The 25045-nt window shown below is 42.5% G+C and overlaps 1 protein-coding gene across 1 annotated transcript in view; it reads right to left on the reverse strand.

Moving 5' to 3' along the window:
- smim14 (small integral membrane protein 14) overlaps positions 1-25045 on the reverse strand; it is a 56027-nt gene that overhangs the window by 14486 nt on the left and 16496 nt on the right. Inside the window, exon 3 of the mRNA XM_078546522.1 lies at positions 12465-12513. Coding sequence (XP_078402648.1) covers positions 12465-12513 — 49 coding nt within the window. The remainder of the gene's footprint in view (positions 1-12464; positions 12514-25045) is intronic.

The raw sequence follows: 25045 nt of genomic DNA on the forward strand, positions 1-25045 counted from the left end.
GGGTCCCCTTGTTCTAGACCCCCAGCCAGAGGAAATATCATCCCTACATCCAGTCTGTCCATCCCTGTCAGAATTTTATATATTCCTGTCAGAATTTTATGGGAGGAACAGTCTGCAGATTACGAGATAGTAAAGAAGGCAATGTTAAATGCTTATGAGCTTGTCCCTGAAGCTCATCAGTTGAGGTTCAGAACTTTGAGGAAAAGACCCCATCAGACATTTGTGGAGTTTGCAAGAGAAAAATAAATTATCTGCGATCAATGATTTCAAGGCATTAAATTAGATAAGATTTTTGAAAACGTAAGAGAGGTTATTATTATGGAAGAATTTAGAAATAGCATTCCAGTAAACAGCAGGACAAATTTAGATGAAAGACAAAGCAAAAAGATCAGGGAAGCTGCTGATCGGTCAATAACAATATAAAATCCCCACGACTATTTACCTATGGACTCCTGCAAGATGCAAACATTTTCCTTGATACCTCTGACTTTCCCTTGAAATTCAACAACCTTCCAACTTATCTAAAAATACAAATGTTAGATCTAACCTGTCCACTTGTACCTCAAACTTGACACCTTTAACCTTTTTGTGTTTGCAGCCTGATTCCTATTAACCAGCTTAATTAAATCACGCATACACATGCGCACACTAGTAATAAGGATCAAGGTGAAGGATGCCGGTCTAGTAAAAATGGAAAGGTGGAAAGTAGAGCTGAATGAAGGAAGCTGATATGTTACCATTGTAATAAGGCTGGATATATGAGATCAAGTTATTGGTAGGAACTCATAAAAATTCTGGAAGTAAGAGTACTGTGGGCTCTGAGATCCAGAGGCAAGAAAAAACAGTGGTTTTTATACAGATGGAGCAGGAAGAATCAAAGGTAGCTAGAGAAGTGGGAATGTGTTCACAACTTACCCAAGGGAGTTTTGAAGGGCAAGTTGCAGAGGTGTTTAAAGATTTTATATGCAAAGGGAAAGTATATCCCTGTGTACAGGGAAGAGCAGGAAGAGATGTCAAAATTTTAAGGGATACTGGGGCTAGCCAGTCCTTAATGTAATGGGATAGTGCAATGTGTCATCTAAGTGCAATGTGTCATCTAGAAGGGTTATTGCAGGTGTAAGTATTAATTAGGGGAATTCATGGCGGAGTCAAACCCTTTTCATTGTGTAAGGTAAAGTTAAAAGGTGATTTGGAAACAGGAGGCACAATTGTGGGGGTAGTAGAGAAATTAACCATTGCAGGGGTTCAGCTTATTCTAGGGAATGATACATCTGGATCACAGATATTGACTATGCCTATTTGTCATGAGGCTATTAATGTATATATTATTGGAAAATATTTTTCTTTTAAAATAGAGGTTTAGTCTGTGGGTGTGTCTTAAATGGATTAAAGCCAGCTAGCCTGGATGCTTTGATATGTAAGAGAGGTAGAGTGCATTTGCATTTTTTGAATAGAGCATTCAAGAAATGGGGTGAAAACTGACACCTACTTAGCAGATACCAAGCAATATGTTTATATTACTAATAAAATTGGTACTCTGAAAGGGGTTTTATTGTTAGAAGAGGCTGGTGATACAATGAGAATTTACATTTAATGGGTTGTGCTAGGTATAACTTCAGCAACTTGTGTGTGTAGGGTAGAGGCAATGTAAGATCAAAACCTGCAAGCCTACCCATGTCTGCAAGGAACCAAAGTGAAAGGAACCTCATTTTGAATTCATAAGGTGAAAATGCTTTACCTGGTGTTTGGTTAAGTCCATGGGTAGCTGTTGCCTTAATGGAGATTATTCTGGGAATTTGTTAAAAGTTATGATCGTAGTAATTAGTAGCCATATATTTTAACCTGTGTAAATTAATATAATGTTTCCTTTAATGTAAAACCTCGAGAACTAGTGGTCTGATTCCTGAATTTAGAGTTGCATCTCAAACATAACACTTAATACTATAGGTTATGACAGTTGTTTAAAGTTTCCCTCTGGGATTTTTAAATAACTCAGCTATACACCTGCACGGTAGTAGAGCAGCTTGTTGAAACACAATCAGAGGTTTCACAGAAAGAGCATCCTGCATTTTGTCCAGATTGTGTGGTGATAAGGTCACAAACACACAGGTTTAAACATGAAGAGGAAAAATTCAGGGGAAGAACACTGAAATTCAGTTGGCTGGATCAATTTTTTAAAAGAGAAGATTAAAGAGGGTGAGGTTGAGGTGTTTAGTTCATTGAAGCTAGTGGAGTTGCAGAAGGGTCCAGACTTGAAGCAATTATACCAGACAGCTTATTCTGAAACAGAAGCAGAATACATTCCAGAATGTTATTACATTAAGAACAATGTGTTAATGAGAAAATGGAGACCGCCTCATGTTTTGGCAGCTGAGAAGTGGGCGGTAGTGAACCAAGTATTTATATCATCTGGGTAACTGAATGAAATTTTGAGTGTGGCAAATGAAATTCCAATGGCTGGACATTTGGGAATTAGAAAAACTCAAGCTAAAATACAAAAATATTTCTAATGGCTTGGACTACATAAAGATGTAGTCAAATTCTGTCAAACATGTCACACATCAGGTGATAGGAAAACCTCAGGCAGTAATTGAGCCTACACCTTTAATTCCAATTCCAGCATTTGAGGAACTTTTTAACAGGGTCCTAATTGATTGCATAGGACCACCCCCCACCACCACCTCCAAGACTAAAAGTGGGAATCCGTACTTACTGACAATCATGGATGTGTCCACCAGATTTCCAGAAACAATATCTTTGAGGAACATTACAGCAAAGGTGATTGTAGAGGAGTTAACCAAATTCTTTACAAATGTGGATTACCAAAAGAAATTCAGTCGGATCAGGGATCGACTTTCATGTCACAGCTGTTAAAAGAGGTAATGAACAGCCTAAGAATAAAGCCTTCCGGACTGAATATTGAGTTCAACAATTTTAGATCATGAACTCTCTCCTGGATCCCCACCCCCTTTCCGATCCCCTTTTTTTCCAATAATTTATATAGATTTTCTTTTCCCACCTATTTCCATTACTTTTAAATATATTTCCATCCATTGTTTTATCTCTACCTTTTAGCCTATTTCGATCCCTTCCCCCCCACCCCACCCCCACTAGGGCTATCTGTACCTTGCTCGTCCTGCTTTTTACCCTTAATGTCACCTATTAGCACATTTCTTAGCTAATATCACCACCGTCAACACCTCTTTGTCCTTTTGTCTATGACATCTTTTGGCAATCTCCACCTATCACTGGCCCTCTATCCAGCTCGACTTGTCCCACCCCCCCCTTAAACCAGCTTATATTTCACCTCTCTTCTATTTTTCCTTAGTTCTGTTGAAGAGTCATACGGACTCAAAACGTTAACTGTGTTCCTCTCCGCAGATGCTGTCAGACCTGCTGAGTTTTTCCAGGTATTTTTATTTTTGTTTTTGTTTAGGAATAAAGCAATTTAGGCCATCAGCCTAACTCCCTGAATCACAAGCTGCTTTAGAAAGGTGGCATCAGACTTTAAACTCTGACTAGTGCATATAGTCAATACTATTTACATGACTGTGATTGTGGGATTCTATTCTTGTTATTTGCTATTAGGGATGCCCTTAATGAGTAAACAGGGTTCAGTCCTTTTTGAGTTAATTTATGGTCATGAAGTGAGGAGGACACTCTATAAAACAGAACCTCCAAGGTAATAATCTCGGGATTGCTACCTGGGCCACGGGCAAACTGGCATAGGGTAAATAAAGTCAAGGAGTTAAACGCATGGCTCAAAGATTGGTGTGGGAGGAATGGGTTTCAGTTCATGGGGCACGGGCACCAGTATTGGGATAGAATGGAGCTGTTCCAGTGGGATGGGCTTCGCTTGAACCATGCTGGGACCAGTGTCCTGGTGAATCGAATAACGAGGGCTGTAGAGGGGATGTGCTTACAAAGCAAAAGGAAATGGCAGCATTGCAGGGCATTTAGATAATGATACCCTTGATGGACAGGTGGGCCCCACTGGCTTGGCGGCGGGCGGGCAGCCAATTGCCGCCGCTGAAACGGGCCCCGCCACAATTTTCAGTGGGCGGGCCACCCGATGGGAAGCGCTATGCGCTTCCTGTACGGGGGGGAGGGAGGGATCCTCCAACTGCCAAAGTGCTGTCTCAGGGAGAGCGCTGAAAGTTTTATAAACTTAAAAAATAGAAAAATAAAAATTATTAACATGTCTCCCTCATGTGACAATGTCACACGAGATGGGACATGTTAATAAATATCACAAAGTTTATTAAAGTTTTTTAAAACAAACATGAAACCTCATCCCGCCAGTGGATGAGGTTCCATGTTTTTTCAGAAGCCCGCTGGGGCTCCTGGCCTGCGCGCCAGCCTTAAGGTTAGATGAGCAGGGCCTTTAATTGGCTTAATTATCCTGTCAATGGCCTCAATTGGCGGCAGGTGGACAGCTGATCGCGCTGTCCCCCCGCCTTCCTGAATATTTAAATGGGGCGGGATGATGTCGGGGGTTCCTCCCCCGCCCCCAACTCGCCAACGGAAAAATTCTGGCCAGAGTGTGACAGGAAGGGACAGAGTGTACAAACATTAAAAAAACAGCATCAAATAGGGTCAAAAGGAGGAAAAAATGGTAAAAAGGCAAAATGAATGGCTCTTTATTTAAATGCGCGTAGTATTTGGAACAAAATAAAATAATTAATGGCACAAATAGGGGTTAATGGGTATGATCTTATAGTCATTACGGAGACATGGTTACAAGGAGATCAAAGTTGGGAACTAAGTATTCAGTGATATGTTAACTTTTCGAAAGGACAGGCAGGAAGGAAAGGGTGGTGGGGTAGCTTTGTTATTACGAGATGGAATAAGCACAATAGCAAGAAATAATCATGGATCGGAAGATGTAAAATCCATATGGGTGGAGGTTAGAAATAACAAGAGGAAGAAGACACTGGTGCGAGAAGTCTATAGGCCCCCTAGCAGTAGCTATACTGTAGGACAGAGGTAAATCAGAAGATAATGAGGGCATGTAAAAAAGGCTGTACATTAATCATGGGTGACTTTAGTCTTCATGTAGATTGGGAAATGCAAATTGGCAGAGGTAGCCACGAGCAAGAATTCAGAGTGTATTCGGGACAGTTCCCTTGAACAATATGTTGTGGATCCAACCAGGGATCAGGTAATTTTGGATCTGGTAATATGTAAAAGGCAGGTTTAATAAATGATCTCAGAGTAAAAGATCCCCTAGGAAACAGTGACCATAACATGGTAGAATTTAGCATTCAGCTTGAGAGCGAGAAACTTGGGTCGGAAACAACAGTGCTAAACTTAAATAAAGGTAATTACAAAGGAATGAGGGCAGAGTTGGCTGGAGTGGACTGGGAAAGGGGCTTAGCAGAAAAGACAATTGATGAATAATGGCAGTTGTTTAAGAAAATAGTTCATGACTCAAATCAAAGATATATCCCAGTGAGGAAGGATTCTAGGAAGGGAATAAACCAACCATGGTTAACCAAGGAAGTTAAGGATAATATCAAATTTAAAGAAAAAACATACAATTTGGCAAAGATTAGCGCTAAGCCAAAGGATTCGGAAAGTTTTAAAAAGCAACAAAAGATGACCAAAAAATTCTGAAGTGGGAGAAAATAAACTTTGAGGGTAAACTAGCAAGTAATATAAAAACAAACAGTCAGAGCTTCTTTAAATATATAAAAAGGAAGAGAGAGACCGAAGTGAACATAGGCCCCTTACAGAATGAGGCTGGGGAAATAATAATGGGGAACCAGGAAATGGCAGAGGAGTTGAATAAATACATTGCATCAGTCTTCATGGAAGAATACACTAATAGCAGTCCAAAAATACTAAATAATCAAGGGGCAAAAGAGGGGGAGGAAATAAATACAATACCTATCACTAGAGAAAAAGTATTAGGGAAACTAATGGGGCTAAAGGTCAATAAGTCCCCTGGACCTGATGGGTTGCATTCTAGGGTATTAAAGGAAGTAGCTACAGAGATAGTGGATGCACTGGTAGTAATCTTCCAAAAATCCTTAGATTCTAAGGAAGTTCCAGAGGGTTGGAAAACTGCCAATATAACACCCTTATTCAAAAGGGGAAGGAGACAAAAAAATAGGTAACTATAGGCCAGGCAGCTTAATATCTGTCATTAGAGTCTGTTATAAAGGATGTAACAGTAGAGCATTTAGAAATGCATAATATAAATCAAGCAGTGTCAGCATGGCTTCATGAAGGGGAAATCATGCTTGACAAATTTATTAGAATTCTTTGAGGTAACAAGCAGGGTAGGTAAAGGGGAACCAGTTGATGTAATATATCTGGATTTCCAAAAGGTATTTGATAAGGTGCCGCACAAAAGGCTACTTAATAAGAGCCCATGGTGCTGAGGGTAGTATATTAGCATGGATAGAGGATTGGCTAACTAATAGGAGATAGAGAGTTGGGATAAGGGGGCATTTTCAGGATGGCAACCTGTAACTATTGGAGTACCACAGGGATCAGTGTTGGGCCACAATTTTTTTACAATATATATTAGTTACTTGAATGAGGGAAGTGAATGTACTATGGGCCCTGACAATATTCCGGCAATAGTACTGAAGATTTGTGCTTCAGAACTTGCCGTGCCCCTGGCCAAACTGTTCCAGTAGAGCTACAACACTGGCATCTACCCAGCTATGTGGAAAACTGCCCAGGTATGTCCGATACACAAAAAGCAGGACAGGTCCAACCCAGCCAATTACCGCCCCATCAGTCTACTCTCCATCATCGATAAAGTCATAGAAGGGGTCATCAGCAGTGCTATCAAGTGGCACTTGCTGAGCAATAACCTGCTCACTGACAGCCAGTTTGGGTTCCACCAGGGCCACTCAGCTCCTGACCTCATTACAGCCTTGGTTCAAATTTGGACAAAAGAGCTGAACTCCTGAGGTGAGCTGAGAGTGACTGCCCTTGACATCAAGGCAGCATTTGACAGTGTGTGGCATCAAGGAGCACTAGCAAAACTGGAGTCAATGGGAATCAGGGGGAAAACTCTCTTCTGGTTGGAGTCATACCCAGCACAAAGGAAGATGGTTGTTGTTGTATATTGTCAATCGTCTCAGCTCCAGGACGTGACCGCAGGAGTTCCTCAGGGTAGTGTCCTAGGCCCAACCATCTTCAGCTGCTTCATCAACGGCCTTCCTTCCATCATAAGATCAGAAGTGGGGAGTTCGCTGATGATTACATGATGTTCAGCACCATTTGAACTCCTCAAATACTGAAGCAGCCCATGTCCAAATGCAGCAAGACCTGGACAATATCCAGGCTTGGGCTGACAAGTGGCAAGTAACAGTCACGGCACATAAGTGTCAGGCAATGACCATTTCCAACAATGGAGAATCCAACCATTGCCCCTTGATATTCAATGGCATTACCATCACGGAATCCCCCACTATCAACATCCTGGGGGTTACCACTGACCAGAAGCTGAACTGGACTAGCCATATAAATACTGTGGCTACAAGAGCAGGTCAGAGGCTAGAAATCGTGTGACGAGTAACTCACCTCCTGACTCCCCAGAGCCTGTCCACCATCTACAAGGCACAAGTCAGGAGTGTGATGGAATACTCCCCACTTGCCTGGATGAGTGCAGCTCTCACAACACTCAAGAAGCTGGACACCCTCCAGGACAAAACAGGACAAAACAGCCCACTAGATTGGCACCACATCCACAAACATTCACTCCCCCACCACCAACACACTGTAGCAGCAGTATGTACCATCCATAAGATGCACTGCAGGAATTCACCAAGGCTCCTTCAACAGCACCTTCCAAACCCACGACCAGTACCATCTAGAAGGACAAGAGCAGCAGATAGATGGAAACACCACCACCTGGAAGTTCCCCTCCAAGTCACTCACCACCCTGACTTGGAAATGTATCGCCGTTCCTTCACTGTCACTGGGTCAAAATCCTGGAACTCCCTTCCTAACAGCACTGTGGGTTTACCTACACCACATGGACTGCAGCGGTTCAAGTAGGCAGCTCACCACCACCTTCTCAAGGGCAATCAGGGATGGGCAATAAATGCTGGCCCAGCCAGCGAAGCCCACCTTCCATGGATGAATAAAAAAAACTATCACCAAGTTTGAGGATGACACAAAAATAGGTGGGGAGGCAAGTGGTGAGGATGACACAGAGTCTACAGAGGATGCTGACAGGTTAAGTGAGTGGGCAAAAATTTGGCAGATGGAATATAATGTCAGAAAACGTGAGGTTGTGTGGCAGGAAGAGTAGAAGAGCTGAATATTATTTAAATGGAGAAAGACTGCAGAAAGCTGCAGCACAGAGGGATTGGGGGGTCTTCATGCATGAATCACAAAAAGCTAGCATACAAGTTCAGCAGGTAATAGAAAAGGCAAATGGAATGTTGGCCTTTATTTCAAAAGGAATAGAGTATAAAAATAGGAAAGTCTTGCTAAAACTATACAAGACACTAATTAGATAGTATTAGAATACTATGAACAGTTTTGGTCCCTTTATCCAAGGAAAGATAAACTGGCATTGGAGGCAGTCCAGAGAAGGTTCACTAGGTTGATCCCAGGTATGGAGGGATTTTCTTATGAGGAGAGGTTGAGTAGGTTAGGCCTGTAGTCATTGGAGTTTAGAAGAACGAGAGGCGACCTTATTGAAACATATAAGATTCTTTGGGGGCTTGACAGGGTAGATACTGAGAGGTTGTTTCCGCTCGGAGAGTCTAGGACCAGAGGGCATAATCTCAGAGTAAGGAGTCGCCCATTTAAGACAGATATGAGGAGGAATTTCTTTTCTCAAAGGGTAGTGAATCTGTGGAATTCTTTACCACAGAGGGCTGTAGAGGCTGGGTTGTTAAGTATATTCAAGGCTGAGATAGACAGATTTTTAATCAGTATGGGAATCAAGGGTTATGGGGAAAAGGCAGGAAAGTGGAGTTGAGGATTATTGGATCAGCCCATTGCTCATTGAATAGCAGTTCAGACTCGATGGGCCGAATGGCTTACTTCTGTTACTACATCATTTGGTCTATTATGGTCTAAACTGATGCAGGAGAAATTAGTGAGTCAAAGTTCTGAAATGACTCACCTGGATTGTTAGGTGAAATTCAGAGAGAGATTAAGTAAGGCATGTGAGCTAGCTAGGAAACATTTAAAGATATCTCAATAAGTGCTGAAGGCAAAGGTAGACGAGGAGGGAAAGGCTTTTAGTCTTGTGACTGGGGAGAAAAAGTGTTCGTCTTGTTGCCAGTGTCAAGTGAATTGTTGAAGGCAAGGTTTAGTGGATCTTATCAGCTTGAAAAGAGACCGAGTGAAGTAAACTAAGTATTGAATACCCCAGATGGAAGGAAGAGTCAGCGATTGTGCCATGTAAATATGCTCAAAGAATACGTCAACAGAGAAAATAAACAGTTGGTGGTACTGGTAGTTGTAAGTAAGGAAATGGGGGTAAAAATTAAGGATCCTGAAATTGACCTTCCTATGATTAAATTGGACAATGAGGAAGTGCTTAAGAATCTAGATGTAATGTTAAGATTACCTTCCAGAAAAGTGTCAGAGTGATTTAAAAGGGCTACTGCAGTCACACAAAGCAATTTGTGGAAACAAACCTGGGAAAAACAGATTTAGCTATACTTGACGTTGATGTGGGGAATTCAGATTCAATAAGGCAACGCCCATATAGATTTAAATCCAGTAAAATTAGCTCAAGTGAGGGAAGAGGTTGAATTTATGCTTCAACATGACATCATAGAGCCCAGTCACAATAATTGGAGTTCACCCATTGTAATGGTGCCGAAACCGGATGGATCACAAAGACTATGTATTGATTACCAAAAAGTGGATGCAGTAAAAAAGACAGATGCATATCCTGTTCCACGATTGGAGGATTGTATCGAGAAAGCAGGACAGTCAACGATGGTCACAAAAATTGACTTGCTGTGAAAATATTGGCAAGTACCCTTATTGAAAAGGGCAAAAGAGATATCAGCTTTTCTAACATCAGATGATCTATAATCAATGCAAGGTAATGCCTTGTGGTACGAAAAATGCACCAGCAACATTTCAGAAACTAACAAAGTGATTGAGGAAGTGAGCAGTTGTGCTGTTTATATTGGGTGACTTAATAGTATTCAGTCAAATGTGAGGGAGAACATCTACAACATTTAAAAGGAACTATTTGATCACCTGCAGGAAGCCAATTTGATTGTAAATTAGCCTAAAAGTGAATTTGAAAAAGGGCAAGTTACATATTTAGACATGGTCAAGTGGCCCCATGAGATGCAAAAATAAAATCTATTGTGGAATTCCAAACGCCTACAGCAAAGCGGGGAGTTTTGAGATTTCTAGGCACGAGTGTAGTTGCTCCACTGACTGGATTGTTAAAAAGGAACAGAAAATTCCAATGGATACAGCTTGAAAGCTGTACTAACTACTATGCCTGTTCTACAAAGCAGTTTAAGTTGGCTATTGATGCCAGTGATGTGGGCGTTGGTGCTGTATTGCGACATGAAGAAGAACTGGGAATTGAGAAGCCGGTAGGATATTTTTCACGGAAGTTGAATATTTCCTCTGATGTACATTCAACTTTAGAGAAATAGACTTTAAGTTTCATGTTAGCTTTGCAGCATTTTGAAGTGTATGTTGCAAGCAATTCTTCAGAGACAGTAATATATACGGGCCACAATCCTTTTAAGTTTCTGGACAAGCTTTGGAACAGAAACACCAGACTGTTTCGGTGGAGTTTATTATTGCAACTGTTCAATTTACAAATTATGCATGCAGCTGGATAAGAAAATTTAATTGCAGATGCGTTGTCAAGAGTTGAAAATTCAAAAGAACTCAGATATTGGCAAATGGAGAATGGACTGGAATGAACTCTATTTTTACAAAAGACTTGTATATATTTTCATGGTTAATGCATATACACTGTAGTGCAATAATTTTGTTTGTGTAGTTAAATGTAGTAAGGAATATGAACTGGGTTCGGAAACTGAAACCATCTTTTTGAAATTATGATGGTTCAATCTTTGCCAAGGAGGGAGGTGAGAGAAATTGATATTATTTTTTAAATATTTTTGGGGGATATTGTGTTATTCTGTGAAAAAGGCTGTGGGGGTGTGTGTGGTGGGGGTGCGTGTGGATGATTTAATTAAGCTGGGCAGAGATTTATAGGAGACAGGTTGTCTGGGTAGGTTTAAAACATGAAAAAGGATAGAGGCGTTAGGTTTGAGGTACAAATAAATAGGTTGGATTTAACATCTGAATTTTAGATAAGTTGAGAGTTTGTTTGAATTTCAAAGGGAAGTCAAGAGATAGCAAGAAACATCTTGCAGGAGCTCCATAGGTAAACAGAAATGGGGATATTATATTTTATTGACCTGAAAGCAAAGACAAAATGCAGGCATGAAAGATTTTATATTTGGAAGGATTTGAGTTTCAAAGAGGCGTGAGAACAATAGAATCCGAGATGAAAGGGGAAAAATGATATTTTGCATTACTGTAGCTGTGAGCTATAGTTGTTGAGCTGGAGCTGTGCTGAGAACTGCTGGAGCCGGCAGCTCTGGGCTGGGAGAAGATGCCGTCTGAGTCAGCCATTCTGTCAAGCCAGAAAAGTCTTGGGCTGCAACAAACAGTTTTGTTCCGAAGTTTGGATTTCCAGAGTGGAAGAGGGTTACAGGTCATGTGGTATGCCTCTATTAAAGCTACGGCAGTTTGCCTTGGGTAATATTACTGGATTTTTATAGTTAAACATCTATAAAGGGAGTGCTGCCTGGAAGGTGTTTAATTTGTGGGTCTAACCAAGTAGAGCGTGGTTTTGGGGGAATGTTTGTAAGACTCAGTTTAACTGTGTAACTGTAATCCTGTGCGCTTAAGTTTTCTTTTATTCTCGTTAATAACACTTCTACTTTAAAACTTTTTAAATCTCAAAAGTGTTACTGGACTTATTGCTGCTGAGGTCAGTACATCTTCTTCTCGTTTTCAGAATACATTAAAAGAAATGGTATGGCCCATAAGCCAAGTTTCCCTCTAGGATTTGGTTTGCGTACCAATTAACATCGGCTGTGGTCATAACAGAGGCTGAGACTGAAGCAAGGACAGGCCACTGATAACAGCTACCAGTGAGTTTGACAATTACTAGTGGCTGTGAGAGAGTGGGAATGACGAAAAACAAGTTGTTATCACAGATTTCTGAGGGATGAGAGACATCTCCAGTCACAAAACGGGCCCGACAGACCCAACCCCAGAATTCTGGTTACTAGAGAATTCCGGTTGCCAGAGTGCCGGATAGCACTGGATTAATTACTAACCCACAGACAGGTAAATTTTGAAATTTCTTCACGTAACTAACTGAAGGTCCATGACCTTTCATACCTGCAACAAAAATTTATATTATGCAAACTGGTATTTCGCAAAATTACTGTTCAATGAATTTAAACCAAAACAGAACTTACGTTCTTGCAGACACTCATTGTCTGTGCAGTAAGATTGTGACTGTCGCAGCTGAAATACAAGAGAAAATAAAAATAAAGGGTCATATTTTTGTAAACCACAGGTTATTAAAGAAATAGCTGAAAAAAAGACATATTGCCGAAGCTTTTCATCTTGCACTCATCAGGTCAAACACAAGAATGCCAAATTTCCAATGATCTCAATAATTTAAAATACAGGGCAAAAGGATGCTGAATACCTGGGTAATCAAAAAAGGTGCAAGGCTTGAACATTGTTTGCAGAGGATGAGTCCCTACGTATGAATGCATGTCACTTCTAGCGAGTGTAAATGAGCCATGTTACAAGCTCAACTGATTATCTTAAATTGGTTGTTAGTATAACAATTCGCACACTCAGGATTGGGCAGCAAGTGCTGCCCAATCACAGAATCACATCCAACAGAAGACATTTTGTTTTGGGTTTTACAAGTGCATGTTAGTTGAGTTCGGTCTGTACTCTGCCTATTATGAATAACCAAAGGAACATACTGTTCGATTCAATCAACCAAACACTGGAATGTACAGTCTACATTCCTGACATCGCACTAGCACTGAAATTCATTCACGACATTGCTCAATTATGTGGTAGGGAGACGTCTTTCTGGACTAATGGGAACATCCTGTTGATGGAAAATACGACTCGCGTAGCCACTGCATAGTAGCAGTGACTGTGCATACCAAGCAGTGGCCTTTGCCCATTAAGCCTTTGCAGCTGATGCCCCAGTGCATCCCTCAGCACACAGTCTTTGTCCTTGCAATGTGCCGGTTATCAACAGCCACGCTGGCCAACCTCAAGACGCCACCCCACAAATGGTACACAAAAAGCAATTCGTTGAATGACTAGTGAATCAGCTTTTTGATAAGACTGGTTCCAAATGAGCCCATCGTGCTGCCAGTAATTTACTTAGTGGGTGGGGAAGGTTACAGCATATTTGGATGGATATGTCTCAGCACTCCCACATTCCCAGACTTGGGAAATTAAATGGTGATTTCAGCCATAATGAGTTAAATCTTTTTAATAAAATCAATGACAATAAAACAAAACATATTTAAAATATACAAGGTTGTGTTTTTAAAAGTAAAATTACTACAACCTCTGGTTGAAGTCCTTTTGTAAAATCTTACTTTATCAAAATGCAATGTTTGTACTACGATGTATTTTAAACTGGTTCATTCTTAATTTATATATCCCCTGGTGAAACTGATGGCCATTTCAACTGAAGCAGATAGAAACCTACAAGGTACATTATAAAAGGTAACAACAGCCTGTATTGGACAAAACATTTCATCAATCTAATGTTTTTGAGTTCTTTACTTACATATTTCAACAATTTATTCAGTTAAATGCCTTAGAATCCATATTTTGAGCAGTATTAATGCAAGAGTTAATCAAACACAAAACAGCAAATTTTAAAGTGGTGGGATTTGAAAACACTTCTAACTGGTTCAAAAAGGAAGGCCACAGGCTTCATTTATTTGCCAAATATGTATTCAAGTCAGACATCAACATTATCACCCATGGAAATCAAAGGGTAGGGAAGCCATTATCCTATCCCGGAACTGCCATCACAATAGGAGTGGGAAATAGAATATCCCTTCCTGTTAAGCTTTACCTAAAGCTCATTTTAAAAAGAAACAGCACAATATTAGGCTTGATTAACAGTTCTTTAGGCAGAAGAACCCAGTCAGGGAGAGGGGTCAGGAACTGAGGGGTAAACATAGCCACAAACAGGCCACCAAGTGCTGCAAAGAAAAAAAAACAGCATGTGACATGGATAGAAAGTTCTGTCCTGGGCTGCAGGACATAAATAGAATAACTTCTCAGCATTAAGAAAGATGACCCACTAAAATTGGATGGGGTAGTGTTTCATTTTGATTGTGTGGCACAGAACCTCAAAGGAAGGGAAATAACGAATGGTTTTGTTCCTGGGTGGGAAAGCTGGTAAATGGTGCCAGAATTTAGCACAAACCTGTGATAAGACACGACAGATGACATCACATCGATGGCCAGGAATTGAACCCAGGTCAACTGCTTGGAAGGTAGCTATGCTCACCACTATACCAGTTTATTTTTGTTGTATTGCTTAAATGCAAATTTAAATGATCGAACAAAGTGAACCTGTCATAACTGTTGCTCTGTATGGTCACCTTACTGTGAAATAAAGCAGCCTGATGGTTCTCATCAAACATTGGCTCAGCTAATCATAACTTAATATGCCAGAGAATTTGAAGAAATACACATGCAGCAGGCACAAGTATCTGGTCCAAATTACAGGCAATATCATTATTACATTTTCAGGTTATACTTTTGTCCAAGCCAACTCGTAAAAGTAAAACGCTCAGACTGCTTAAGGGTGTGATTGACTGATTGACAACCTAAAAAGGTATGTCGGGTAGACCCGAAATGGAAGCACAAACTTAGTTATATTTGTTGAATAACTGATCAATTGGATAAAGGTAATGCAAGTCAGAAGAATTTTTAGGACACATTTGAAAGTGGTCAGAAGAATTCATGCATTTGGTATGAAAAGAAACATTAGCATGGATTTAAAGTTAGTTACTGGAAAAGAAAAAAATTATAGAGAAAGGTCAGAAGTCACTGTTCTTGGTATGTATAAATGACTTGGAATGGGTATAGGGAAACGCATTAATAAGACAAAAACAAGATTGGTAAATAGAAAAGACGGTAAAAGACTTGGATATATAGCTCTCTATGGTGTTATTTACATCATTAATAAGTGAATAGTTGAAGCTCAGCACAAATCATTGTTGGACACCCCATAGCACTTCCTTCCAATTTCAATTCTTTTTTTTGCCGTCTAACTAGGTCAATAATCTGCCTTCAGTTCCATGAGTTTTCATTTTAGCTGATGAGAATCTTAACTGGAATCTTACTGAATGCCTTCTGAAAGTCCATATAAACTACATCCAAAAACATTCCTCTATCAATCAAAGGTTTATTTGCAATCAACTACTGTCACAGCCACGGGCCAAACTGACTCAAATTTTAAAATCAATTCAAAAAATATACAAAAACACACAAAAAAAGAAACAGCCAAGTAAAATAATGTATTAAATCAAAGCAAATATATGAATTACATCTAATTCATGAACACGTAAACATTAACTGCATTGAAGATAGACACAGGTGATGATAATGGCCATTCGTGCTTAATGTTATGTTAACAATGTTTCCACACCAATGCTGTCTGGCAAAATGGCATCCGGGGTGGTTCCCAACAATAGTCAACACAGAGCGTTTGATGTGGCCTCCACCTCCAAGTCCCTGCCACTGCCTGCAGGGTCATCCTCACTTGGTGCATGGCACGAAGCTCCACACACCCGGACAGCAACAAGAACACAGCTGGGCAAGGGACGAGTCCTGGCAGAGCTCAACTGTCCAATCCACCTGGTGCTGCACACACTCCCACCATGCAACTGCCACATCCCAGTGCTGCCAGGGATCTCTGCTGCGGCAGCTGTCTCCCCCACAGGATCAGTGGGAGCACACCTGTGGCCTGTGGAATGTGCCGGGCAAAACAGACATACAAGCATACACAAGAAAGGAGCCTCTAAACCCATTATTAAATTACTTAATTTCTTTCTTACTTACTTAAATTTACGTATGTAAGCACACAAAGTGTGCTGAATAAGGTTGGTGAGCTACAAGCACAAATAGCCATATGGGACTATGATGTAGTAGCAATAACGGAAAGGTAGCTACAAAAATGGTGTGAACTGGGCACTAAATATTCAAGGATACAAATTGTTAGAAAGGATGGGGGAAAAAAAGGGAAGCAAAAAGGGAGGTACGACGGCATTACAGATTAGTGGAGACATTACATTGTGGAAAGAGAGGATGTCCTTGGACCCCTCAAGGACAGAGTCCATTTGCTTGAAGTTGAGAAGCAAGAAAAGTATGATCACACCACTGGGGGTATTTTATGGCTTCCAAACAGTGAAAGAGGGGTAGAGGAGCAAATCTGCAGGAAATCACAAAGATGTGCAAGAACTATACAGCAGTAACATTGTGGGACTTGAACAATATCCCAATCGCTATCTAGGTAAATAGAATAAAGGGAAAGGAGGGGAAAGAATTTCTGAAATGTGTTCAGGAGAACTTTGTTGACCAGTAATGTTCTCAATTCAACTAGGAAGGAGGCATTGCTGGATCTGGTGCTGGGGAATGAGGTGGATCAAGTGGGCCAAGTGTCTGTGGGGGAACCATTTAGGTAAAAGTGATCATTGTATCATAAGATTTAGATTGGCAATAGAAAAGAGCAAAGAACAATCTACAATAGAAGCGGAGATGGTAGAGGTAATGGATGGAGTGAAAATTGATATGCAGGGTGTACTGGAAAGGCTGGCTAAGCTTAGGGTGGATAAGTCACCAAGTCCCAAATGGTTTGTATCCAGGTTGCTAAAGCATGTGGGGTTGAAGATAGCAAAAAGCCTTGCCATATCTTCCAATCTTCCCTGAAATCAGGAGAGAAACCAGAGGATAGGAAAGTTGCAAATGCCAAGAGTTTAAAGGCAGTCCTAGCAGCTACAAAGCCTGTTAGTTTAATATCAGTGTTGGGTAAAGTTTTTTTCCCCTTGGTTATTGTTTCTAAAATCAACAGGCACTTGGAGAGGGTTGAGTTAACTAAAGAGAGTTAGCATGGATTTGCAAAAGGCAGGTCATGCTCGACTAATCTAATTGAATTTTTTGATGAAGTAACAGAGAAGGTTGATGAAGGGAATGCAATGGATTTTAAGAAAGCATTTGACAAAATACCACATAACAGCCTGGTTAACAAAATTGAGGCTCATGGAATAGGAGGGTCAGTGTCAGCTTGGACAAAAAATTGATTTACCAACTTCTATTTATATATCATCTTTAATGTAATAAAATGTCCCAAAGTATTTCAATAGCAAATAGTCCACCCTTCAGAATTTTGCAGGTTTCAATGAGATCACCTCCTATTCTTCTAGACTCCAGAGAATATTAGCCAAATTTTCTCAACCTCTCATCACAGGCAATCTCCTTATCCCAGGGACCAATTTAGTGAACCTTCACTGTACCACCTCCAATGTCCTTTCTTAAATATGGAGGCCAAAACAGCACACAGTACTCCAGGTGTGGTCTCACCAAAACCCTACAACTGTAGCAAGACTTCTTCATTCTTGTACTCCAATCCTCTTGCAAGAAAGGCCAGCATGCTATTTACTTTCATAATTGCTTGCTGCACCTGCATGTTAACTTTGTGTTCCTTGTATGAGCACACAAGTCTCTCTGAACATCAACACTTACAAGTTCCTCACCTTTTAAAATAAATTCTGTTTTTTTATTCTTACGAGCAAAGTGAATAACTTTTTAAAATTTGAATGATTATTTTCTCTGGTTGAAAAGTCAATAACAAGAGGGCATAAACTTGGGATGAGAATAGAAGCATAAAGGGAGAATTTAGAAAGGAGTTTTTCCACCCAAATACTTATTACATAATTTACTACAAGTAGCTATTGAGGCAGTGTGAAGCACATTTAGAAGTGGGAACCTGATATTTTAGAAGTGAGGGCAAAGTAAGGAAAATGAATAGAGTAGACACCCGAGCTAGTACAGGCATGATGGATCAACTAGCGTTCTTCTGTCACAAAATTTTGGTTCTCAATCATACAAGTTGCTCTAGCTATCTCGCACCCTACTGCCTTTTGATAGGCAGTAGGGTGGTTTCTGCAGGGAGAAAAGCAGCCAGCTTCTGATGCTTATTGTAGTCTGTATCCAACGACATTTGTATTCATTACATCTAGAAAACCAGAATGGGTACAAGAGTAATTTCCCTAACAAATAAAATGTTAGGCTCTCAGCCAAAAAAGGAGTTGTCTTCAAAACAGGATCAGTGTTGGATTTCCAGGACAAGACCTGTATCGAAAATTCTTAACTCTTAAGCGTTCTAAGCATTTAGCGTTTATTTCTGGGTCCCCCCTGCACCCCCAAAGCTTTTGACTTCTCATTTGTGTGCATTGAACTGAATCTGCTCACTCCACAACCCATCCACGTGCCCCTGAAGGAATTACAACATGGAAACAAACCACCAAACCCAACCAGTCCAGGTTAGCATTTACCCTCTACCCAAGCATAAATCTAATCTCAAGTTCCCATCTTGTTCACAAATCTATTTATTCCTTTTCCTGCAATAACTATCTAACCTACTCATAAATGCTGAAGTGCTCTCTCTGTTTCAATCATGTTTGATTAATTGTTCAAACAGGTAACTTCCTCAGTCACAGCTATCATTCCACAGCCTAATAATCCTGGTCTTTCTTCATATTTAGTGAACACACTTCAAAAGTACTTAATTGGCTGTAAAGTGCTTTGGAATGGCCCAAGCTTTGAAAAGCTACATAAATGCAATTTTTTTTTACTTCCTCATACCAGGCAGCATCCTGGTGAATCAGCCTCAACATTCTTCCTGCAGTGTGGAATCTAGAACTGCATGCAGTACTCCAATCTGCAACATGTAGAATAAATTATATATATGATCAACTCAGTGAGTTAAATTGTCATAGAGTTATACAGCACAGAAACAGGCCCTTCAACCCATCGTGTCTGTGCAATCCATCAAGCACCTATCTATTCCAATCCCATTTCTCAGCACATGGCCCGTAGCCCTGTATGCTATGGTGTTTAAAGTGCTCATCTAAACACCTCTGAATGTTGTGATGGTTCCTGCCTCTACCAGCCCCTCAGGCAGTGTGTTCCAGATTCCAACCACCCTTTGGGTGAAAACATTTTTCCTCAAATCCCCTATAAACTTCTTGCCCTTTACCTTAAATCTATGCCCCCTGGTTACTGACACCTCCGCTAAGGGGAAAAGTTTCTTCCTATCTATGCCCCTCATAATTTTGTATACCTCGATCAGGTCCCCCCTCAGGTCCTGTGCAATCTATTAAACTGGTTGGCTCTTCATCAGCAAACTTAGTTGGCAGCCAGTCTAATTTATGCTAACTCAGAAGATAAGAGGTTACAATAATTGCCTGGCAACCAATAATCACCCAATTAAATCTGTGAAAAATGAGAGACAATAAAAATCTTCAATGACAATTGTATTTCCCAGTAAATTGCAGATACTTCCCAAATTAACAGATATTGATATGGCTAGAGTGCAAAAGTGGAGGCTGAGAAAATCTACTTTCACATATTGTGGAAACATGCCAGCCTTCAAGCTCTCCCAGCTAAAAGCTGTACTGCACAGGAATTAAAAGATTTTTGGTCTGGTAACAACAGCACCAATTTTGCAGTAGTTACCAAGTTCTTCAATTTGTGATAAACTCTCTAGGATAGTTATCACCTCACCACAAAACAGGTAATGTCCTGGTAGTTAGGTCAGACAGAAGGCTCCAATAGCATAATCTGCCCTTGCAAACAATCTGCTAAAAAAAAGAGAAAATCTTCACACCACCTTCCAATGCACAAGTTACCACGTCAACTGGTCATTATCACATTACTGTTACGGGACCTCACTGTGCATCATTTGGTGACTGCATTTCCTAACTTACAACAGTGACAACACTTTAATAGTATTTAATTGGCTGTAAAGGACATTTGGACATCCGTAGGTCATGAAAGACACTATGGGCAGAATTTTCCCGTTGGTGTGCGGGGGTGGGCCCCGCACACCCACGTGTAAAATGATGCGCGGTGATGTCGGGCGAGTGTCCCTTCATCACCGTGCGCCAGAGATATTTAGTTGGGTGGGCAAGCGATGATCTCCGACGCACGCCCGCCATTAATTAACTGGCCACTTAAGGCCCTTGAGGCACTAATCGAAGGCGATTTTTCAGCGCCCGTGCAACAGGCAGGTGGGTAGGATACATTTGTATAAACCTCATCCATGGGTGGGATAAGAGGGCTCAGTGGGGTCGCGAGTGTGCTCTGTCAAACATTGATTTTTCAAAGTTACTGATACTTGCCTGTGAGAGCTGCAATACTTCAAAACGCATACCAGCTGCTTGGTCTGGACTCTTAGCCTTCGGGTCAGCTCTCTGCAGTGAGGAATCTTTTTTGGGCCTGCATGTTTCAGGAAGCCTTCCCTTAGCCTGGGAATGAGAGCTGAACTCTCCACTGGAAGCACCTCCTCTGAGGAGGAAGGGAGGGCTAGAAGGGGGAGGAGGCCAGGAGTGCACATTCGGCCTCCAGAGGAGCCACCTTTGGGAGGCGCAGGCACAAGGGGTGCAGGGCCAAGAGGTTGTCCAAGGCAGAAGGGGCCGCAGAAGACGCCACTATCCTGCTGCCATGGTTTACAGGCAGCGAAGCAACTACCTCAATATGTCTGAGGTGCAGTGCCAAAGGAGGCTCCAACTCAAGGGAAACAGTCAACTATATCTGTCAGGTGATTGGGGCCCAGATCTCCACAAACCGTGTGGGTGGATACCCACGCCAGTGGCTCTGAAGGTCACAGCTGCCCTCAATTTCTATGCCTATGGCTTCTTCCAAGGCTCGGTGGGTGATCTTTGCAATGTCTCCCAATCAGCTGCCCACACTTGTGTCAAGCAGGTCACAGACGCTCTGTTCATCCTAAGAAGGACCCCCTTATCCCCACTCTCTGCCTCCTGCCAGACAGCCAATCTTCTGTCCATGCTAGTACCTTGCCTCTAATACCATGGGCTCTTATCTTACTGAGCAGCCTCCTGTGCGGCACCTTGTCAAAGGCCTTCTGGAAGTCCAAGTAGATAACATCCATTGGCTTTCCTTTGTCTAACCTGCTCATTACCTCCTCAAAGAATTCTAACAGATTTGTCAGGCATGACCTCCCCTTGATGAAACCATGCTGACTTTGCCCTATTTTACCATGCACTTCCAAGTATTCTGAAATCTCATCCTTAATAATGGACTCTAAAATCTTACCAACAACTGAGGTCAGGCTAATCGGCCTGTAATTTCCCGTCTTTTGCCTCACTCCCTTCTTAAACAGGGGGGTTACATTAGCGATTTTCCAGTCCTCTGGGACCCTCCCTGACTCCAGTGATTGCTGAAAGATCACTACTAACACCTCCACTATCTCTTCAGCTATCTCCTTCAGAACTCTGGGGTGTAATCCATCTGGTCCAGGTGATTTATCCACCTTCAGACCTTTCAGTTTTCCTAGCACCTTCTCCTTGGTAATGGCCACCATACTCACCTCTGCCCCCCAACTCTCTTGAACTTTGGGGATGTTACTCGTGTCTTCCGCCGTGAAGACTGACGCAAAGTACCTATTCAGTTCCTCCGCCATTTCTTTGTTCCCCACTACTTCTTCTCCAGCGTCATTTTCCAGTGGCCCAATGTCCACTTTTGCCTCTCTCTTACCCCTTTATATATCTAAAAAAACTCATGCAATCTTCTTTTACATTACTGGCTAGTTTACCCTCATATTTAATCTTCTCCCTCCTTATTTCTTTTTTAGTTGTCCTCTGTTGGTCTTTGTAGGCTTCCCACTGCTTTTCACTGCATTGTGTGCTTTCTCTTTAGCTTTTATGCTGTCCCTGACTTCCCTTGTCAGCCATGGTTGCCTCGTCCTCCCTTTAGTATGCTTCTTCTTCCTAGGGATGAATTTTTGCTGTGTCTCCCAAATTACTCCCAGAAACTCCTGCCATTGCTGTTCCACTGTCTTTCCTGCTAGGCTCATCTCCCAGTCAATTCTGGCCAGCTCCTCCCTCATGCCTCTGTAGTTGCCTTTATTCAACTGTAATACCGTTAAATCCGATTCCAGCTTTTTCCTCTCAAATTGTAGGGTAAATTCTATCATATTATGGTCACTTCCTCCTAAGGGTTCCTTCACCTTAAGCTCTCTTATCAAATCTGCCTCATTACGCATCACTAAATCTAGAATTGCCTGTTCCCTAGTGGGCTCCACCACAAGCTGCTCCAAAAAGCTATCTCGTAGACATTCCACAAATTCATTTCCTTGGGATCCACTACCAACCTGATTTTTCCAGTCTACCTGCGTATTGAAATCCCCCATGATCACTGTAACCTTGCCTTTCTTACACACCTTTTCTATCTCCTGGTGTATCTTGTGCCCCACATCCTGACTACTATTTGGAGGCCTGTACATAACTCCCATTATGGTTTTTTTACCTTTGCGGTTCCTCAGCTCTACCCACACAGATTCTACATCATCTGACCCTACATCATTTCTTGCTATCGATTTTACTTCATTTCTTACTAACAAAGCAACCCCACCTCCTCTGCCAACCTGCCTATCTTTTCGATAGGATGTATATCCTTGGATATTTAGCTCCCAGTCCTGATCCCCTTGCAGCCATGTCTCCGTGATGCCCACCACATCATACCTGCCAATTTCAATCTGCGCCACAAGCTCATTTACATTATTTCGTATACTGCGTTCATTCAGATACAACACCTTCAATCCTGTATTTCCCGTCCCCTTTCTCATTGTCGTCCCTTTATCTGATGTGCTTGAAGTTAGATTCCTAGCCCTTTCCAAACACTCTGTCCTATTTTGTGTTCTGGAGACTTTAATAGCCTCTCCTGGGCTCTCTTTTCTTTTCAGTTTTTTCATAATTTTCCATGAAGTTGAATCCACTCCGCCACATGCTAACCTGCTGCTTTGTTTCCCATTAGTCATACTTCTTGGAGTTTTACCCTTCCCTTCCCCCCGACTTTCTAGTTTAAAGTCCTGTTGACCACCCTATTTACCCTTTTTGCTAGAACATTGGTCCCAGATCAGTTCAGGTGGAGACCGTCCCAACGGTACAGATCCCTCCTGTTTGATGGTGATTCTTCAAGTCTGTGCAAGGTACCCAGGCAGCTCCCATGACGCCTATATCCTCAGGCACTCCCAGGTGCCGAGGTTCTTCAGTGCTCCAGCCCGGCTGGATGGATGGCTGCTGGGTGACCAGGGCTATCCCCTCAGAAGGTGGCTCATGACGCCGCTGCGCCATCCAAGAACAGAAGCTGAGCTACAATACAATAGGAGCCACGTCTCCATAAGTGCTGTGGTGGAGGGAGCCATTGGTCTTCTCAAGATGCGCTTCCAATGCCTGGACCGCTCAGGGGGCGCACTCCAGTACCCCCCAGATCGTGTGTTGCTGATAGTGGTTGCATGCTGCACTCTCTACAATCTTGCGTTGGAAAGGGGCGACGCTGTGGACGTAGATGCATTGGCCGCGGATGCACACGGTGAGTCCAGCAGTTAGTCCAAGGATGAGCGCACACAGGGAAATGCTGAGGGGGTAGACGCTGACCCAGGCATACTCCAGGGAGGCAGGGACACCTGGGAGGCTTTAATCCAACGAACCTTCAGCTAGCCCACCACATATTGACCTCCAGGACAAGCCTGGGCTGCAGGCTCCATATTTGAAACCCAACTGCAAAATCTGACTGGTTAGGAACATTAACTAAGGTCCTTGTTAATAAAGTTCAATGTCCCACAAAGCACTCATTACATTATTGGAAACCATCCACCCGCAGAACAAAACAGGCATCCTCAGCCGTGGCGATATGTCTGAGTTTATTTTTGCAACCAAAGAAACTTAATAAAACAAAATGAAAAAAGGTGTTAAAAATCACACCAACTCATAAAAACCTCATTGGGGGCAAACACAAAAGCACCAGAGATAAGGTGCCTTAGGCACACCACAGGTTTATGTTCACGTTTTCAGGTGCTACATCTTGGTGCTGTCCCCTTGCTGGGAGTGGCATCTGAGACAGCCTGCTGACTCTGCTGTCCTGTTGGCCTCGATGACCTTGGCGGTTGTCCTCTGGCCTGTGGAGCTTGTGCTGGCCTGGGAGGGAGTGGCCAGTTCCACAGCTGGCGTCTCCCCAGTCGTCACAGCCTCACTGGATGTAGTGGTCACTGGCAGAGGGGCGGAGGAGCTGCCGCCCTCATCCGGAGCGCTCTGAGAGGAGCCCACAGAGACGGCAGGCAGCTGCTGAGCCGACGTGAGGTCGCTTTGGACCTCCCTGCTCACTGTGGATGGATAGGCACTGAGCTGGGGAACTTGGTGCCCAGACCATTTCCCACACTGGCACTGACCAGCTGAGATCAATGCTGATGTCAAGTCTTGCTGGTCCGAGCGCATCCCCAAGAAGCCCTGATGAGTCTCCTGGAGGAGCCTCTCCACTCTCTCCATGGGGGATGCATGGCGCTCGGACATGAGGCTCATTGCTTCAGCGATAATCCGTGTAGACTCCTCCACCATGGGCACCAAGCCAAGCATAGCCTCATGTATCTCCCAAAGATTCTCCCGCACACACGGCCGCATTTCCTGCGCTTGCTGCTTCGCGGACGACTCCAGAGACACATCATCAGGCACCGACTGAGCATGTGCCTGGTCCCCTGCAGTCCTCCGACTGCTGGCGCCATGGGCACACACAGTCTCTGCCAGCTCCTCCAGCAACTGTGAAGTTCCCTCACCGCTGTGCCCCGGGACACCAGTCAATGTTCTAATTCCCACCAAGGTGCTAGTAACTGCACTGATGCCTGCCTGGCAGAGATGGTGTGATGCTGGTGTGACTTCAGGCCCCTCAGGTGTGAGGTGGGGGCCTCTGCTGCTCCTCC

This window comes from Cetorhinus maximus, chromosome 1, assembly GCF_964194155.1.
Source record: "Cetorhinus maximus chromosome 1, sCetMax3.hap1.1, whole genome shotgun sequence".
Classification (NCBI taxonomy): Eukaryota; Metazoa; Chordata; class Chondrichthyes; order Lamniformes; family Cetorhinidae; genus Cetorhinus; species Cetorhinus maximus.